This window comes from Aotus nancymaae, unplaced genomic scaffold (genome assembly GCF_030222135.1).
Source record: "Aotus nancymaae isolate 86718 unplaced genomic scaffold, 86718_ANA_hifiasm-v0.15.2.pri h1tg000029l, whole genome shotgun sequence".
Taxonomy (NCBI): Eukaryota; Metazoa; Chordata; class Mammalia; order Primates; family Aotidae; genus Aotus; species Aotus nancymaae.
Window position 1 is genome coordinate 18681973 of NW_026988442.1, and position 21034 is coordinate 18703006.

General features: G+C 38.0%; 1 protein-coding gene and 1 pseudogene across 4 annotated transcripts in view; one reads left to right on the plus strand and one right to left on the minus strand.

The window, feature by feature from the left end:
* DHX35 (DEAH-box helicase 35) overlaps positions 1-21034 on the plus strand; it is an 81635-nt gene that overhangs the window by 14022 nt on the left and 46579 nt on the right. For all 4 annotated transcript variants that reach the window (XR_010344543.1, XM_064382435.1, XM_064382434.1 and 1 more), the window contains exons 4-8: positions 8047-8124; positions 13418-13522; positions 16145-16206; positions 17360-17429; positions 19435-19494. Coding sequence is in view for 3 of the 4 variants with exons in the window: in XM_064382435.1 (XP_064238505.1) it covers positions 8047-8124; positions 13418-13522; positions 16145-16206; positions 17360-17429; positions 19435-19494 (375 nt within the window). In the remaining variant the exon portion in view is untranslated. The remainder of the gene's footprint in view (positions 1-8046; positions 8125-13417; positions 13523-16144; positions 16207-17359; positions 17430-19434; positions 19495-21034) is intronic.
* On the minus strand, positions 1081-1922 carry LOC105719021 (nucleophosmin-like; annotated as a pseudogene).

Here is a 21034-nt window from a genome sequence, read left to right on the forward strand (position 1 = left end):
GTAGAACACCAGACCTTATTTCACCTAACGGTAACTGTGCTTGTTCACCAGCCTTTTATTCTCTGCACTCCCTGTTACCTTCTCTTCTTTGCAGTCCCTAGTATCCACTGTTCTATTCTCCACTTTTGTAAGATCAACTTTTTTAGATTCTGAGTGAGATCATGCAGTATTTGTCCTTCTGTGCTTGGCTTAGTTCACTTAACATGACGTCCTCTAGGTTCATCTATGTTGTCGCAAATGACAGGATTTCATTCTTTTTTTATGGCAGAGTAGTATTCTATTGTGTATATGTGTGTATATATCAGATTTTAAAAATCCATTCATCTGTTGATGGACACTTAGGTTGATTCCATATCTTGGCTGTTGTGAATAGTGATGGCAGTGCAGATGTCTCTTTGATGTTCTGGTTTCCTTTCCTGTGAATAAATACCCAGTAGTGGGATTGCTGGATCATATAATAATTCTGTTTTTATTTTTCGAGAAAACTCCATATTGTTGTCCATAGTGGCTGTACTAGTTTACGTTTCCACCAACAGTGTGCAAGTGTTCCCTTTTCTCCACTTTCTTGCCAATATTTGCTGTCTTTCATCTTTTTGATAGTAGCCATGCTAACTGGGATGAGGTGGTAACTCATTGTGGTTTTGATTTGCATTTTCCTGATGATTAGTGATGTTGAGCATTATTTCATATATATATTAAATAATAAACCTGTTGTGCGTCTTCTTTTGAAAAATGTCTATTCGGATCTTTTGCCCATTTTTTTTTTTTACTTAAGTAAAATACTGAGTTTTATTGCACATGTGTATTTTTGTCTCCCCACCATTGCCATGTCTGACCACCGCTACTTCTACGTCCTATCATAACATTCCATACATACCTAAAACCAAACAAAGGGTGGAATTCCTCTTTAAAAACTAAACAGGCATTTTGGACAACGCATTCTTGGCAATGGAACCTGGACAGTATACCAAACACGGTAAGGAAAGTTCTCACTCTGCATTATAAAAAGGACAGCCAGATATCAACTTGCAGAAATGAAATAAGATGGAAAATTTTTAACAAATTGTTTGAACTGTTTTCTTAAAGAGACTTCCTCCATTGCTAGGGTTCTTGAATAGCCTCCTGGTCAGTCATCCAGAAGCAATTCTTCACATAATTGATGAACTTGGCTTCCACTTCAGGAAGAGAACCACCTTTTTCTGTACTTGTTTGCATTTTTGCTTTAGTGTCTTTTACAGAACTTTTGATGTTTTAGGAGTTCTTTTCCTGTTTTTTGCAGGATTCTTGTCCTTTTGATCTAGGTGTTGATAGTTTTGAGTCTTTTCCATTCTGACTTGACTTTTGTGCATTTTTGGCTGGAGTATCTTGTATAGGTTTCTTCACTGGCGCTTTTTTTTTCCAGTTTCCTCATCATCAAAATAATCATCATCGTCATCATCATCTTCAGCAAGTTTTACTTTTTTCTGTGGAGCCTTGCTACCACATCCAGGGGCAGATCGCCTTCCAGATCTATTTAAGAGTTTCACATCCTCCTCCTCTTCATCTTCTGACTCTGCATCTTATTCCACAGCTTCTAAATGCTGTCCACTAACATACACTGGCTCTGAACCACACTTCAACTGTAAGAGCACTGGTGGTGTTATTTCAAAGCCTCCAAGGGAAACCATTGGCTGTACAGACATTTTCAAAGTTGCCAGTGTTACTTTAATTGGACTGCCTTCGTAACTCATTGCCTCTGCTTCAACAATGTGTAATCCATCCTTTGCACCAGCCCCTAAACTGACCGTTCTTAAAGATAACTGTTGCTGATTTTCATTATTGTCCACCTTAAAGTGATTATCTTTGCCTGCCTTTAGTTTACAACCTAAAAGATAGTTCTGGGGCCTCAGAGGGCTCATGTCCGTTTGCATTGAAACTTCCATGGGGTGGTGGCATGTACTTAGGCAGGAGAGAAGGTGGACGGAGATAAACGACTCCTGCTTCAGAGAACAGCCGTGCAGGGCGGAATCACACCCTTTTGCTCATTTTAAATTGGAGTTTTGTTTTTTTGCTATTGAATAGTTTGAGCTCCTTATATATTCTAGATATTAACCCTTTATCAGATCATAGTTTGCATTTATTTTCTCCCATTCTGTAGGTTTTCTCTTCACTCTGTTGATCGTTATCGTTGTTGTGCAGAAGCTTTTTAGTTTGATGCAATCCCATTTGTCTATTTTTGCTTTTTGTTGCCTGTGCTTTTGAAGTCATATCCAAAAAAATCCTTGCCCAAACCAGTGTCATAAGTGTTTCCCCTCTGTTTTATTCTGGTAGTTTCATAACTTTGGGCCTTTCATTTCAGTCTTTTATCCTTTTTAATTTGATTTTTGTATGTGGTGAGATGGAACTGGTTTCATTTTTCTGCATGATTATTCAGTTTTCCTAGCACCATTTATTAAAGAGATTGTCCTTTCCCTAAGATGTGTTCTTGGTGCTTTTGTTGAAAACTCACTTGGCTTTAAATGTGTGGATTTATTTCTGGGTTCTCTGTTCTGTTCCATTGGTCTATGTGTCTGTTTTTATGTGAGGACCGTGCTGTTTTGTGTATAGCTTTGTAGTGCGTTTTGAAGCCAGATAATGCCTTCACACTTTGTCTTTTTTTTCACATAATGTATTATTGGTTTTTTTTTCAGTTCCATAGATTCTAATATGTGAACATAATTTTCCAATCCCCAAATGAGAGACTTTTAGGTTGTTTACAGTTTTGTATTATCACAATGATTGCAGTGGAATCAATTTACACATAAGTCATTTTGCACATATGTAGATACCTTTATAGAATAACAAAATATGGAGTTGCTGCCTCAAAACACATACATTTGAATTGAATTATTTTAAGGAATTGCATTTTATTGTAAATACTTTTTAAAAATAGGAAATACATTTACATGGTTCAAAATTCAAGAAGAACAAAGGAATAAATGGTGAAAAGTGAATCTCCTAAGCTTTGCTATTGAAAATGACTAGATCATTGTAATAGATTGTATTATTGATCCAAATATCTGCTTCCCCTCCTATGGAGGAGTATTCCCTTTTCTCCTAGCCACTTGGTTCCCCATCTCTGAGACCGTCACTGTTTCTAACTTATTGTGAAGCTAAATTTGGGTTATGGCCTAGGAAAATTGGGATGGCTGAGGAACTAAAGATTGCAGCAAGGATATGGAGCAGGTTTTCTCTGTTATATTTATGTAATTCCTCCTTGGGAAAAAAAACAACATGCAAAATTACCAAATACTTAATGATTTTGAAATGCTACAAACTATATGTAGAACCTAGATTTTATATATATATATATATATATATATATATATATATATATATATATATATATATTTTTTTTTAACTAGAGTTCTGTAAAAAAAAAAAAAGGGCTATGAATATAAGCTCATCTTAAGTACAGTTTTTATTAGTACTGTTATTGGTGGAGTTCTTCCTAATTCTGTTCTTTAGCTAGAGGCCCAGATTCAGTGATTTTTAAAAAGAGTGGAAAACAATCTAAAAAAAATAAAAAGAAAAAAAAGAAAAAAAAAAGAGTGGAGAACTCAGGTGGACTTCAGCTATGTTTTAGTGACCTCCCTCCATGACATCAGCACTACACCTGCTTTTTCAGTGTCTTTAAATTTCTACCTCTCAGCAATCATAAGCATGCTGTAGAAGTCTGAATCACACAAGGTTTTGAGGTGACTAGCTTTATTTTTATGGAATTTATTTTTCTTTCTTTATTTTTTTTTTTGAGACGGAGTTTCACTCTTGTTACCCAGGCTAGAGTGCAATGGTGCGATCTCGGCTCACCGCAACCTTCGTCTCCTGGGTTCAGGCAATTCTCCTGCCTCAGCCTCCTGAGTAGCTGGGATTACAGGCACGTGCCACCATGTCCAGCTAATTTTTTGTATTTTTAGTAGAGACGGGGTTTCACCATGTTGACCAGGATGGTCTTGATCTCTTGACCTCGTGATCCACCCTCCTCAGCCTCCCAAAGTGCTAGGATTACAGGCATGAGCCACTGCACCCAGCCGGCCCGGAATTTATTTTTCTTTTACTTAACACTACTGCTAAGAGATTGGCTATGTGTGTTTGAAGTTGGATAATATGTTGTGTTCTGCTTATGTGTCATGACTGTGGTTTGCTGAGCTTGAAGTCCAGGACACAGATTTTTATTTGTTTCCTTGGACAAATTGTGTGGCCTCTTTGTTTCCTCATCTGTGTATTGTTGATGATGATGTTACCTTCCTTATAGGATTTGTTTTGAGGATTAAATGAGGTAATGCATATAAGGCACTCAGCACAGTTCCTGGCACTTAGTAAGGTACTTATTGACTCTTAGCTATTATTCTTAAAGTTCTGTTTTTGTATTTGCGTTGATTGTGGTGGTTGGTAGTATTTTGTGTTTGTATTTAATACAAGAGAAACTTAATAGTTTTTATAGCAAAAACCCTACATTATCTACAACAGTTTGTTTCTTACAGTCATTTTCTAAACTTTAACTACTTGTAGAATAATAGAAAAGTTGCAAAAAACAATACAGAATTTCCTTATACTCTTTATTCCCCTTCTAGTACAGAGATCAAAAGCAGGACATTAATGTTGGTACAATATTAGTAACTAGACTATAGATCTTATTTAAATCTCATCGGTTTTCCTACTAAGGTCCTTTTTTTTTAATAATTCTAGGATCCTACATTGCATTTAGCTGTTATTTCTCCCTAATCTTCTCCAGGGTATGCGAATTCCTCAGTATGTCTTCATCTTTCATGAACTTGACACTTTAAAAGAATAATGGGATTTACTTTGTAGAATGTTCCTCAGTTTGGGTTTATGTCATGTTTTCTCAAAGGAGCTTATGTATTTTTGTCAAGAATAGTATAGAAATGGGCCGGGCGCGGTGGCTCAAGCCTGTAATCCCAGCACTTTGGGAGGCCGAGGCGGGTGGATCACGAGGTCAAGAGATCGAGACCATCCTGGTCAACATGGTGAAACCCCGTCTCTACTAATACAAAAAATTAGCTGGGCACGGTGGCGCGTGCCTGTAATCCCAGCTACTCAGGAGGCTGAGGCAGGAGAATTGCCTGAACCCAGGAGGCGGAGATTGCAGTGAGCCGAGATCGCGCCATTGCGCTCCAGCCTGGGTAACAAGAGCGAAACTCCGTCTCAAAAAAAAAAAAAAAAAAAAAAAAAAGAATAGTATAGAAATGATATTGTATCCTTAATGCATCCTCTCAAGGGTTTGTGATGTTGATAGGTCTTGTCACTGGTAATAGCAACCTTGGTCACTCAGTTAAGGTTCCAGGTTTCACCTATAAAGCTACTATCTTTCCCTTTTTAGTTGATGTGTATCTTGGGGGACATATTTTCACACTGCAAATATTCTGCTTTTCTTCAAACTCTCACCTACTAAGTTTAGCATCCCCCCCACAGTGGATCCTGTCTGTAGCAGTGGTAATTTTTTCTCCTCTTTCCCTCTATCTTTATTAAATGGAATTTTCTGTAATGAGGACCTGTGCTTTCTTCCTCATATATTTATTTGTTAGATTATTTGTGTATATCAATATAGATTCATAGATACTTGTTTTTTCTGTACGTTAAAACCCAATACTGTCATTATTTATTGTGTTGCTCAAATTGTTTCATCTTTGAACATTAGGAACTCCTTCATTTTGACTCCTGTTTTCTTTCTAAAAGCTTTCATTTTTTTTGACCACTTCCTTACTTTCTAGTACCACAAGATGCTTCAGGCTTGAGTTATATTTTCCCTACACAAGCCCTGGTTCCTTTTGTTGGAGAATGGTGTTTAGAAAGTATGATATGGGGCTGGGCATGGTGGCTCATGTCTGTAATCCCAGCACTTTGGGAGGCTGAGGTGGGTGGATCACCTGAGGTCAGGAGTTCGAGACCAACCTGGCCAACATGGCGAAATCTCGTCTCTACTAAACAAATACACAAATTAGCTGGGTGTGGTGTCAGGAGTCTGTAATCCCAGCTACTAGGGAGGCTGAGGCAGGAGAATTGTTTAAACCTATGAGACGGAGGTTGCAGTGAGCTGAGATTGCACCATTGTACTCCAACCTGGGTGACAGAGTGAGACTGTCTCAAAAAAAAAAAAAAAAAGGAAAAGAAATCATGATCAGGATCTGGATGCTAGAGTGCTCATTGCTACTGAGATGCCATTGCTGAATCTCAGTGAGCAGACTTAGGAAATATATTTATGAATATTGAGCCATATGTTATAAAAGCATCTAGCTGTCTGTGTCTGTCTATCCATTTATATCTTAAACACCATGAGTTTATGAAGATGCTTCTGATTGCAGTCTAATACCATAGGGCTCATTTGAGACTTTCCTTATTTATAACTTATCTGTAACAATGAGAAGCTTAGTCCTCATTTTCTGCAGTTTATGTATGGATTCATTAAAATAGTTTCAGAATTGCTAACCCATGACCTTGTTTGGATACTTACTAATGTTTACTAACTAGATTACAGCATTTATGTAGAGTTCTTTCTGTCTTTAGCCTTACAACATCCATCCAAGATATGTTTTTCTCTCATGATTTAGGTTAATTCTTTTCTTTTCCACCCCCTCCAATGTGGTTCTGTTATTCATTTGTAGTATAGAAAGGGTCATCTGTTAGTGTTTGTATTTCCTTTAGGTTTCCCTCCACATCTTTGTTGGTCTTATTTGTCTTTCTGGTATTTGAAAATTATGTGAAACATGCCTGTGGTTCTGAGAGTCACAGCTACACAAAAAGATCTATTCAGAGCATTGCTACTCCCTGTTGATCCCTGTTACCCTGCCTCCATTTCCTTTCTTTCTATACCTTTCCCAATCATTTCCTGTAGACAGCCATTTTTTTTAGTATCTATATTGTCCTTCCTTTATTTCTTTTGAACACATGAGCAGATACATGCAATAACTTTTAAAATCTTTTTCTATTATAGAAGTAATATATGTTCATTGTAAACAATTAGATGTGAGAAAAACATTGATAACCATTGTTATCTATATTGAATTTTTCTTTTATAATTCTTTTTTTTTAAGAGATGGGGTTTCACCACGTTGGCCAGGCTGGTCTCGAACTCCTGACCTCAGGTGATCCACCTGCCTTAGCCTCCCAAAGTGTTGGGATTACAGGTGTGAGCCACTGCACCCGGCCTCATATTGGATTTTAAGTGCATATAATCAAAAAATACACAGACATTAAATAAGTACATAAATCAGATAAATACACTTAATCACTTTTTTTTTTTTTTGCAACAGAGTCTTGCTCTGTCACCCTGGCTGGAGTGCAGTGGCACAATCTTGGCTCACTGCGACCTCCAGCTCCCAGGTTCAAGCGATTTTTCTGCCTTGGCCTCCCAAGTAGCTGGACAGGGGCGTACCACCACACCTGCCTAATTTTTTACATTTTTGGTAGAGACAGGGTTTCACCATGTTGGCCAGGTGGTCTTGAACTCCTGACTTCAGGTGATTTGCCTGCCTCAGCCTCCCAAAGTGCTGGAATTACAGGCATGAGCCACCATGCCTGGTCAATCAAATTTTATATATGTGTACTAATATAATCTAATGGCATATATTCATATATATATAGAATCCAGTTGTTTTATTTGATATGACTAAAATGTGTTGTGTGGTTGATATTTATATTGAGACATCTTTCTATGTGCTTAAAAATTCTTTGTTCTACAAATTTAGCACTGTTTTGAGTGACCTCTTGATAATTTTTGTTCCTTGAGGCATCTGTAGTATATGGAGAATTTCCAGGACTGGAGTGTCAGAATGTTGGAATTGTGCCTTAGTTCTTCTGTTGATCAGCTTTGATGTGAACTTAAGTAAATTACCTAACATTACCAAGCCTCAGATCCTTCATCTGTAAAATAATTCCCAAAGTTCTGCTGGGACAAGAACTGTGCTGTTTCCTTTCTTAGTGATTTTAACACAGTACAGGAGCATCTTGGGGGAGATTGTTTCTGGAAAAGTGGTATCATATGTATACTTAGATGTGATTTGTTTGTAGTACCTTGCAGAAGCTGGCTGGACAGCCGAAGGAAGAGTGGTAGGAGTGACCCAACCTCGAAGAGTGGCTGCTGTTACAGTGAGTTTCTTTTTGTATCGGAAAGATTCTGTCTGCATTGTCTACATCTGTGATTTGTTTACATTTCCTAAAGGCTTTAGATGAATAGAAGTTGCTCCTTAAGAATTTAGGTCTTCAGTTGTTTTTTGTTTTCCAAGACGGAGTCTCACTCTGTTGCCCAGGCTGCAGTGCAGTGGCGCAATCTCGGCTCACTGTAACCTCCACCTCCTGGGTTCAAGCAATTCTCCAGCCTCAGCCTCCTGAGTAGCTGGGATTACAGGTGTGCACTACCACGCCTGGCTGATTTTTTTTTTTTGTACTTTTAGTAGAGATGGGGTTTTACCATGTTGGCCAGGGTGGTCTCAACCTCCTGACCTCGTGATCTGCCCGTTTTGGCCTCCCAAAGTGCTGGGATTACAGGCGTGAGTGCCCAGCCAGGTCTTCAGTTTTAAAATAATTATGATTTGAATATTTTTGTTAAGTTGATACTGCACGTTACAAACGTTTTAAGTAATAAAGTGCTGAGGAAATAAAAAAAACAAATTTTTTTAAAAACCCCAAATTTTACCGTCCAGCATGTGAATGTTTGTGAACATCATTCCAAGCTTCTCCTGAAGATGAAGATGAATGGTTGACTGGCGAGATAGAAATAATTTTATGAAAATGAGATCATATCCAATATTTGTTTTTTATTCAATTTAACAAAATAGGAAACTTTAGTGAAGTAGGAGTAGCGACTGTAGTTTGGATAAATGTTCACCACAAAATAATTTATTAAAGTTTGAAAAGTAAGAAAAAAGAGTAGAAAAAGCATCAGGATGTTACCTATATTTCAAATTACATGTTATAGTATCCTATTATGAAAGAAGAAGAAATTAGCACATGTATTCTGCTTTCCACCTTCCCTTTCTCCATTTGTCGTAGATATAGTCCTATCATTTTCATTTCAAGATTTATAACGTACATGTTCTTAGTCATAATTCTCACAGGTGTTTAACCTTAAATCTAGCTTAAATTGATTCAGTACTCACCACTATTTTCCATGGTTTTGCCAACCTTGAATTGCTTGTTTTGCTTTTATTTCTTGTATTGGCTGAATTTTATCATTCAGCAATTTTTTTATATGCTTGAGAATGTTCAATTGTGGTTTCTGTTGATATAAAATTCTTGATCACACTGTCCCTGCAAACTGTGCAGACTTTGCTCACTGCCTTTTGGAATTGAGAATCACTGTGTAGATACTTGAGCCACCATAAGTGTTTTGTTGATACTATGTTTTAATTCTTTTGTTGTTTTTAAATTAGCTCTGAAAGATTGCGTGTGGTGGTTAATGCCTGTATTCCCAGCACATTGGGAGGCCGAGGCAAGAGGATTGCTTGAGCCCAGGAGTTTGAGAATAGCCTGGGCAACATAGCAAGACCCCATCTCTGCAAAAAAAATTTTAAAAAAATTACTTGGGCATGCTGGCACCTGCCTGTGGTCCCAGCTACTTGTGAAGTTGAGGCAGGGTGATTGCTTGAGCTCAGAAGTTTAAGGCTGCAGTGAGTTATGATTGCATCATTGCACTCCAACCTTTACTCTATCTCCAAAAAAAAAAGCTTTAAGAAAAGGAAGTAGGGCCTTTAGTTTGCCATCATTACCTGGACAAGAAATTAATTCTATTTCCCCAAGTTATTTTTGTTCTGTACTGAGTTTTAATTAATATGTCATTCTTTTGCCCAATGTTCATTTTCTAATAGTGTTTAATTAAGAAGTAATACAATTTTACAAGTTGTGTGTGTGTTGTGTTTTTGTATGAAAATAGGGATAACAGTTTGGAAACTAAATTGCAGTGCTAGAGTTAACATTTTTTGTCACTGAACGATAACTCAGTTACCTAAAATTAGAGCATTTTTTCCTGTTTGTGGTTTGGAATCTCAGCTCTTAATCAGTTTGCATTTTAGCTCCAAATTTGTAACCATGGATAGCTTACATGAAACCACAACTTTCTCTTGAAAGAGCAAAGAGCATGTGATATTAATAGAGCTGTCAGGTTTGAAATGCTACATCTCAGAAAGTACTTTTTGTGCAGATTAAAATCTGAAAACAATCTCAGAGCTTAAAAACAGATTGCATAAGCTGTTGCTTGGTCTCTGTGAGAGGCAGTTAGTAATGCGTATGCTTGTTGAACTTATATGGTCTGGGTTTGACTTCAAGACCAGGTCCTCCCTGACCTGTGATTCAGAATAAGGTCTAACACCTGTCTTATTTCAGTTTCGTCATTTGTAAATACAAGAGTGTCTTGCCTACCTCATGGGCTGTGTGTATGTTTAATGAGATACAAATTTGTGAAAGCTTAGAGCACAGCACTTGCCAGTGGTAGGTGCCCAGTGATTTTTTTTTTCTTTTTTTAATATTTTTACCTCCCTTTCCTTATGGTCTGTCAAAAAGATAGTATTTGTCTAGTCTAGTTGATGAGGTTATTGGGAGCAGAACTAAAGTGATTGAGATAAAAATCTATTAAAAAGCCAATAGAATATAATCTTGTGTGAGTATAAATAATCAAAATTTAAAAATAGAGTTTGAAAATAAAAATACATACTTTTTGTATCAAATGTATTCAAATAGTGAAGGAATAAGAGTAAACAGGTTTGGCTTTTACCTCATAGACCCATAAAATGATTATATTTTTACAGAAATTTGTTTATGCTTATTCTTTTTTTTTAAACTTAAAATTTTTGGGGTACATAGTAGGTGTATACATTTATGTGTGCTCATTCATGCAAGCCTATTTTCCCTGTAAGTTTCTAGTATCTCTATGCACACATTATCTGTACCATATTCTGAGATTTATAATATAACACTGTGTAGAGTTGATATTGGAACAATAACAGTAACAAATCTGTCTTGGTGAAATGCTGGTCATTGGGAAATACAACCTCCAGAGGTAGAGCAGTGTAGGATAACTTTCTGGTTTCATAAGATGTTTTGAAAGCCTACATCATATAGACCAGCTGCTGAATGATTGATTTGGTTTTGGCCTCCCCAATCTGTAATTTCAAGTCACCAGGCAGAGCTGCTTCTGATCTTCATCTGCTCTTCAATGTCTTAAACACTGATGGGTAGGAAACGCCTGGGTGTTGCCTGGCTCAGAAACGAGTGCAGGGAGCCTCTGCCCTCCTGAGCCTGGGGCTGCTGGGGTGGAAAGGCTGGAGCAGTAAGCTCTGCCTGAGGACACCTCCTGTGCCAGCAGTGTTATAAAGTCAGCACTTTGGGAACTGCGTGGGTGCTGGGAAGGTTGCCTTACCTGTGAAAGAGGGAGACTGAACTCCTTCCTTCTGTGGTGATTGGTGTGCTGGGTCCCTGGGAAACTTCTATTAATATTGCTTCCCTTTGTTTCTTTTCAGTTAGGTAGTTTATGTGGTAGATACTAAACTTTTTTCTTTTTTTTTTTTTTTAAGATGGAGTCTCTCTCTGTCACCCAGGCTGGAGTGTAGTAGCATGATCTTGCTGCAACCTCCACCTCCTGGGTTTAAGTGATTCTCCTGCTTCAGTCTCCTGCGAGTAGCTGGGATTACAGGTGCATGCCACCATGCCCAACTAACTTTTTGTATTTTTAGTAGAGACGGGGTTTTACCATGTTGGGCAGACTGGTCTCGAACTCCTGACCTGCCTCAGCCTCTCAAGTGCTGGGATTATAAGTGAGAGCCACTGTGTCTGGTCTTATTTTCTTTTAAATTAAACTAAATGATATGCATTATTGATCTTCCACTTTCATGCTTGTTCATTATTTTTTTTTTTTTTTTTTTTTGTTGAGACGGAGTTTCGCTCTTGTTACCCAGGCTGGAGTGCAATGGCGCGATCTCGGCTCACCGCAACCTCCGCCTCCTGGGTTCAGGCAATTCTCCTGCCTCAGCCTCCTGAGTAGCTGGGATTACAGGCACGCGCCACCGTGCCCAGCTAATTTTTTGTGTTAGTAGAGACGGGGTTTCACCATGTTGACCGGGATGGTCTCGATCTCTTGACCTTGTGATCCACCCGCCTCGGCCTCCCAAAGTGCTGGGATTACAGGCTTGAGCCACCGCGCCCGGCCTTGTTCATTATTTTAAATATTTTCTGTTAGTAAGTTAACTTTGGAATAGCCTTCTAGGGGAAAGCAGAGATCTTGCCATTGGATTCATTTTTCTCTTTCTTTCATTCACTTTTTTTTTTTGTTGTATTTTGACAGGTGAAAAATCTGTCTTTAGTTTACAGTCTTCATAATGTATTAAATATTTTGTATTTTACTTTCACTTTATTATGTTACCTTGGATTTTTTTTTTTTTTTTAATTAATCTTCTCATTCACTCATCTGCCCCCTTTGTTTTAAACCTGAGTTCTTGTCTGTATTTCCCCCTCAGTGGCTTTGGCAGCTGGGACACATTTGTGAACTGTTCCACATATCTCACTCTTGAAACTTTGCTTTCAAGGAGAAAGTGAAACAGGCCCACTTTTGAATATGATAATTCCTGTTCTGCCTTCGTGGTCCAGCGGGGTGGGCTTTATTTTCAGGTGTGGAAATGGAAAGTTGTCCCTGGTTGGTGTGCTCTTTCTTTAGGAACAGGGTGAATCTTGTCATTTCTTTTACTTTCCTTCTTGCTTTGGCCACCAAATTCAGAGCTGAATTTGTGGCTCAACTTAAGTAACTTTGGCATATCTGTGTTTAACATTTTCTCATTGGCTTTGATATTTTGAACTTTTTTTCTGTAATTTTTTGGATCTTGATCTGTAACATTTTTATGTGATTTTGCTTTTCATTGTGAATGTTCTTATAAGTTGCCCCAAGACCATTATAGAATGAAGTGAGATATATAAGTTAATAATTGGGTGGGCGTGGTGGCTCACACCTGTAATCCCAGCACTTGGAGAGGCTGAGACAGGTGAATAGCTTGAGGTCAGGAGTTTGAGACCAGCCTGGCCAACATGGCAAAACCCCGTCTCCACTAAAAATACAAAAATTAACTGGGCCTGGTGGCACTTTACTGTAATCCCAGCTACTTGGGAGGCTGCGACAGGAGGATTGCTTGAACCTGAGAGGTGGAGGTTGCAGTGCACCAAGATTGTGCCACTGCACTCCATCCTGGGTGACAGAGTGAGACTTTCTCTCAAAATAATAATAATAATAATCATAAATTGCAAAAGTTACTATGCTTGTTCTCTAGTAACTTGCCTCTTTTCATTTTTCGTTGTGTTCACATACTACTTAAAATATAAATGACCTTTAGATTTTCCATAGTATGTGCTCTGTGCAGTAATTTCTATGTCTCTATTTTCAGCATGATCTTTCTTCCCAAAGGTTGCAGGGAGAGTAGCTGAAGAAAGGGGTGCAGTGCTGGGCCACGAGGTGGGCTACTGCATCCGCTTTGATGACTGCACCGATCAGCTGGCCACGAGAATTAAGGTAAAGTGCTTAAGCTGCTTTTCCTAGTGTAAATAAGGAAGAAGATTATTTTGGGAGAATTAAAAACATATAGTCCTTGCTGCTGTACAGGACATTGATACCATGGCAGAAAGTGTAGGACATTACTTGACATTCAGAGACTTTAGTCAGCTGGGATACACAGAGCTCTTTCAAAGAGTCCTGGAATCTTATCCCAGAAAGGAGCTTGGAAGTAAGGTTTAGTCCTTGGTTCTACAGACAAAGAGGTTAAGGGCTTGGAAGGTTGAATGACTTGCTTGATATTATATGCCAATCAGTGATAGGACCAGGACTGAAAGCTGTCTTTTCTTATGTGTATTTTATTGTATTTTCAGTGACTTAAATAGCTATCGAAATACAGAAACAAGCCTGTAAAAGACTTAAAAATAGAGACCATGTAGTATAAGTTGATGAAGTATAGAATTCATGAATGTCGTTTTCACTAATTAGTACTTTTCCATTTTCATATGAAAATGAATTTTATATGTGTGTCCTTTGACCTAGTTGCTAATATTGAAATAATTAGCATCAATAGTAATCAGAGTATAATCAACTCAATAGGGTGTCTACCACCTACCACCGTGCTGGAATCAAAGTCTAATCAGACAGTGCAGTAAAAGAGTGAATGAAAATAATGTGATGAAATGAAAATTGGTTATTAGAATCTCAGTTACCTTTTAATTTGCAACAGAGGAAAATTGAAAATAATCAGATGAGCTGAATGAACAATGTAGTGATTTATAAAAATATGGACCTTATTTTCCAAGTTACTGTATTTCGTTACATTCATCTTGCTAGGTGAAGGGAATATTTTTCTGTACCATCAAATATATTTGAACTAGCTAATTTTCAGTGGATTGCATAACCGTAAAAGCCTTTGAGCCTTCCATAAAAACCTTTTTTATTCCATTTGGTCATAATTTCAAGGTGCTCAGTTCTTGACTGGTGCTTTGTTGTTGGTGGCAAGTACTCACTTTCACTCTTGTGTACGTATGTGGCAGCTAGTACCAGGTCCAAGAAAAATAGGATGGAAATGCATCCCACACTTAAAACAAGTCAAAACACTAAGATACAGCATGCAAGGGAGATGGCTTAACCTAAAAACAAATTCAGTAGGTTAAGAAGGCTGTTACCTGAAACATTTTATAAACATCCATTAATCTTAAATAATATTAGCTGAGTTTTCTTGAACATTACTGTGTGCTTGGTCCAATGCTAAATGCTTTACATGTACAGTCAGTCCTCTGTATCCTGCGGGTTCTGCATCTGTGGATTCAACCAAACTTGAATTGCTAATACTAAAAAACAAAAATAAAAATAATGTAAATTAATAAAACAGTACAGTGTAACAACTATTTATATAATATTTTCATTGTTTTAGGCATTCTGAGTAATTCAGAGATGATTTAAAGTATGTGAGAGGATATGCATAGGTTATTATATATGTAAAGGTTATCATATATGCATAGAGGATTTGCATAGGTTATATGCAAACACTATGCCATTTTATATAATGGACTTGAGCATCTGCAGATTTTGGTGTGAATGGGAGGTTTCTGGAATCAGCCCCCCAAGGATAACCAAGGAACTACTATACTGTCTCATTTATTTTTTGCAATAACTTGGTGAGGTAAATACTTTGATTACTTCAGTTTACAAATGAGCAATCAGGGACAGAGAAGATAAGTAACTTACAGTTACATTTTTGCATTTTACAAATGAGCAATCAGGGACACAGAAGATAAGTAACTTGCCCAAGGTTCACACAGCTAGTAAGAGATAGAGCCAGGATCTGAATTCCCAGCAGTCTGACACCATAGCCCATGTTCTTAACCATGATCCTGTCTAGATTCTGTAAAATAATATTAATTGGGCCGGGCGCGGTGGCTCAAGCCTGTAATCCCAGCACTTTGGGAGGCCAAGGCGGGTGGATCACAAGGTCGAGAGATCGAGACCATCCTGGTCAACATTGTGAAACCCCGTCTCTATTAATACAAAAAAATTAGCTGGGCACGGTGGCGCGTGCCTGTAATCCCAGCTACTCAGGAGGCTGAGGCAGGAGAATTGCCTGAACCCAGGAGGCGGAGGTTGCGGTGAGCCGAGATCGCGCCATTGCACTCCAGCCTGGGTAACAAGAGCGAAACTCCGTCTCAAAAAAAAAAAAAAAAAAAAAATAATATTAATTGAAGTTTAAGTTAATAACCTCAAGAACTACATTCTGTAGTCTTTGGGACATTTGAAGAGCAATTATCTTAGTCTTAGGGTGTTTCTTTGGGCAGACACCAGTTTGTCTTCACTGCCTCTTCATCGATAGTACTAGTGGTGCAAGCCCAGAGGAAATGGGGCTTAGCTAATAGTCTTATAATAAATGCAAGTGAAATTCTGCTAAAAGATTTGCAACTCCAGCTGACAACCCTGTGTTTAAAGTCTTTTGTGAACAATTTCATTGCTTGATAATGAAAATCTGGGGGCATTTTCCTGTAGTCCTTTATGGGAATTTACTTGTACACATGCTGGCAAAGAGGTTGCACTTGAACTTAAAAAATATCATTAATATATAATGTAAGTGAATTATTTTTAAAGCTTTGTGTTTTTATTTTTTAGTTTCTTACTGATGGAATGCTGGTGAGGGAAATGATGGTTGATCCGTTGTTAACAAAATATAGGTAAATGTGTTTTTCTTATGATAGCTTTCCTAGTTTCCAAAGTCCACAGGAAGGTGGGGAAGCAGGTGTGTTGGTAGCTGGGATTCACTTCTGTGTTCAGCTGCCCCAAAGCTTTTCTCTTGACCTTGGCTGTTGGGACCCTGGGGGTTTTTCTCAGAATTTAAGTAGCATGGCCCTTTACAGACAGTCAAAAATGGGCACATTAAAATTCCTGCCATTACTTAAATAGTCTGGTGACTTGTGTTTTTTATTTTGCCTCTGTCACACTCCAGGATTGTTGGTAACTACAGAGAACTAACTGGCCCGTGTTGAATGTAATATACAGAGTTCAAATAATTTTTTTTATCACTTTCCTTCTCCTTGTATATCTATCTTGTCACTCACAGCATTAAAGCTGTTCCACCCAGGCTCTTGTATTCTCAAGGAGGGTGTCATATTTGACCCCCTGGCATATGTGTGTCACAACTGGGGTCATCTACCTCTCTAACTGTTGTTATAGCTTAACAGTCTTTAGGTGGTTGGATTTTGTTCTGATTTTTTGTCTTTTTTTTTTTTTTTTTTTTTTTTTTTTTTAATTTTGAGATAAGAGTCTTGCTCTGTCGCTTGACTGAAGTGCAGTGGCAAGATCTCAGCTCAGTGCAACCTCTGCCTCCCGGGTTCAAGCTATTCTCCTGCCTCAGCCTCCCGAGTAGTTGGGACTACAGGCATGCTCTACCATGCCCAGCTGATTTTTGTATTTTTAGTAGAGACAGGGTTTCACCACGTTGGGCAGGATGATCCGCCTGCCTCGGCTTCCCAAAGTGCTGGGATTACACGAGTGAGCCACGGTGCCTGGCCTGTTCTGATTTTTATGTGCTCTGTGGGGTTATAGGTTATGTTTTCGTTTAAAATCAGATAGTAAATTCTGTTGGAATTCAGTGTGGATGGTAAAACACTTAAAGATAACAATAGTACACTATTTTTAAAATTCAGATATGTTAATATCACCATTTTTATTAACCTAAGAATTGCCTCATTGTCAAAGAAGAGTGACTTCTGTTTTGATGCAAAGTGATTGTTTGAGGACTAAATACCCAGAAGCTCTTTGATGGTCTAGATGAGATGATGTGTGGTTTTTTTAGAGGCTCACTGAGAGCTTCTCTTTACTTCTTAGTGTCATCATGCTGGATGAAGCCCATGAGAGGACCTTATACACTGACATTGCCATTGGCTTGCTAAAAAAGGTATGACTTCACAGCCAGATTTTTATTTTTTGTGTTTATTTTGCTGCCTGATTATAAAAGTTATTGTAGCAACTTGGAAAATACAAAATACCAAGGAAGAAAATTAAAATCATCCATAATCCTACCCATTCAGAGAAAAGCAGTGGTAGAATATTGGTATGTTTTCTTCTCTTTTCTGTGTGTGTGTGTGTGTGTGTGTGTGTGTGTGTGTACTTGGATCTGTTTTGGCATACTAGGGATTGATTGAATTATATGTACTAGTTTGTATCTTGGATTTTCCCTTAACATTACATTAAGATATTTCCCTGTGTCATTAAATATTCTCTAAAGATATTATTTTTAATGGCTATTTAATCACATTTCTGTCATAAAGTATTTAACTTCCCCTACTGTTAGCAATTTATATGGCTTACAGATTTTAAATATTATGAATACTGTTACAGCGAGTACCCTTATAATTAAATCTGCTGAATTTCTGTTTATTTTCTTTAATTTTTTATTATTAAGGTTTCAAACATATCCAAAAGACGTGTGTAATGACTCCCATGTACCCATCATCTGGCTTCAACAATTACAACTCATAGCTGATCTTGTCTCAATCTTACCTCCACTCTCTCCTCCCTTTCCATATTTTCTGATTATTTTCTTTGGACAGATTCCCAATTAGAGTCTAGAGAGAAGTGGTAGAACAGGGTGATTAAGAGCGTAGGTGTTGAGTCAGACTGCCTGGGTTCAAATTCTGACTTTGTTGGGTTTACTTATCTCTAAAATGGGGATAATAGTAGTCTCTATGTCTGTGCTGGTACACTTTCTTCTATGGTAGCCACGAGCCACCTGTGGCTATTAAAATATAAGTTAATTAAAATAGAAGAAAGTAAAAAAAAAAATCAAGTTCTCAGTCATGTTGGCTATTTTACAAGGGCTCTATAGCCACAGGTGGCTAGTGGTTTATGCATTGGACAGTACAAATAAGGAAAATCTTCATCATTGAAGAGAGTTCTATTAGACATACGTGCTGTATATTATGATTTGTTATGAAGCTTAAGTAAGATAGCAAAAAACTTTTAGATCGGTGCCTGGCATAGTGTAACAGCTAGACTGTGAGGTGCTTTTGTGCAAATTAGAAAAAGATGTCCCCTCTGGGAGGATGTCCAGAGCTAGGTAGGAGGCAAGTGGGCTGGATTGTTGATGCCCCTAGCCCCCTCAGCCAGGCATCTTTGCACAGTGGGCACACTGTGTACCTATATGCAGGGCCTCTTGGCTAGCACATATGTTAGTCGTATTAGTAGTTGTTATTTTCATTATTGTTTTATTCCATGGCCTAAAATTTAGACTTTTTGATACTTTGGGGGAATTATGTCACCACATTATTATCTTTTTTAGGAACAGTATAATAAGAGGGCCAATTTCACTGAATCTTTGCCAACACTGAGTTTTAGCCTTAAAAAAAAAAAATCCTTGCCAATGGGATAGATGGGGAGAAAAAATTTCATTATATATCTTAGCTATAGCTCATTTGATTACTTTTCCTATGCCTGTTGATTATCCGTTTCTTTGAGTAACTGTTAATATCTTTTGTCTTTTTTTGGCCATATTTCTGTCTTGGTGTTATCATTTATTGTTTATTTGCTGTTAAAATACTTTTTCATACATAAATTCAAACTATCTTGAGACCTAGGTATCAGGAAAAAATGGTTTTATTATCAGTAAATTCAAATTTGGGTCTTAAAGCCTCTATAGTTTTTATAATTAAAAATACTTTTACTTTGAAAATTCCATACATTTACAAAATTAGAAAGAATAGTGTAATGCCCCCCCGCTTTACCTTTGACAATTAATAATTTGTAGTCAGTCCTTTCATCTGTAAGCTCCCCTACCTCCTCATCAGGCAAAAAAAAAAAAAAAAGACATACTGAATTATTTTGAAAATATATTTCAGATATCAAATTATTTCATCCATAAGTATTACACTATTATCATTATTTCCTAATGTCTTCTTCTTTAGATTCAGAAAAAGAGAGGGGATCTTCGATTGATTGTGGCTTCAGCCACTCTGGATGCGGAGGTAAGAGCCTTTCCTCCCATTTTCTCCTCTCCCCACAAACACTTTTGTCCTATATATCCTTGGGAAGTTACCTCTAGCAAGAGCTTATTTTTGACAGAATGGCCTACCTTCTTAATGGGATCATCTGATGTCCTAGATTTCATATAATCAGAGGATACTCCTTTTCAGCTTGTGGGTGGAAATTAGCCTGTAATTAATTGAGTTCATAATTACCTACCTGTCTTATTTATCTACATACTGTCTTTCTCCACACCTAAGTGGGGAACTTCTTTTTATCGTTTTTTCAGTATGAGCCTGTATTTATTGAATTTGTTTATTTATGACTATCCTGTATATGTTTAGATTTTTCTGTGCAATTGAAGTTTCTTCAGGGCCGGGCGCCATGGCTCACACCTATAATCCCAGCACTTTGGGAGGCTGAGGTGGGTGGATCACTTGAGGTTAGGAGTTTGAGACCAGCCTGGCCAACATGGTGAAACCCCATCTCTACTAAAAATACAAAATTAGCTAGGCATGGTGGTGGCACATGCCTGTAATCTCAGCTACTTGGGAGGCTGAGGCAGGAGAATCACTTGAACCTGGGAGGTGAAGGTTGCAGTGAGCCGAGATTGCTCCATTGCACTCCAGCCTGAGCAATAAAAGCAAAACTCCATCTCAAAAAAAAAAAAGTTTCTTCTGTATACATGATTTCCATGTTAAAATTTCTTATGGCTAAGTTTTATATTATTTTTCTCTCTTGATGACTATTTTAGTTTAAATAGCAGCTCAACTCAACATATATTTTTGACCACTTGCTATATATACATGCTAAACACCATGCTAGATACAGGTGATTCATAAACTTCTTGACTTTGGGGGAAACAGACACAGAAATAGATGTTTGCAGTTCAGTGTGTTCAAAGTACTGAGGCGGCCAAGGAGGGAGCCCTTCACTCCAGCCAGCTGGGGGGTATCCAGAAACTTTCATAGAGATGGTGACTTCCCAGCTATGCTTGAAAGATGGACAGCAGTTTTCCAGATGCTTAAAGGTGGGGAAGGACACCCTAAGCGTAAGTGGAATCACAGGACATGACCATGTGTTCACAGAGCTTTATGTCTTATCTTGCCTGCCAGGCCATCGTGGGTGAATTATCCCTGAACTCCCTCTCTGACTTTATCTTCTTCCGCTTTCTCTGATGCTCCCTACATTCCAGCCCCACTGGCCCCCTTGCTGTTCTTCAAAATAACCCAAGCAAGCTTCTGCTCTGGAGGAATCGTCTTTTTAGACCATTCTTCTCCCAGACAGTCTGAGGTTCTCTCCTAATTTCATTCCAGTTTTGAGCATTTATTAGCTCTTTAGAGAGGCCCTATCTAAAACACATCCCAGTTGCTCTTTATTCCCTTATTCTGATTACTTTTTTCTGTTTATCACTTACCTGTCACTACTTAACATTATATCCATTGTTTATTGTGTGTCTCCTGTCGCTAAAATATAAGCTCCATGAAGATCAGGACTTTGACTGTCTTATTTTATCCCTTCCACCTAAAACAGTGTCTGGCA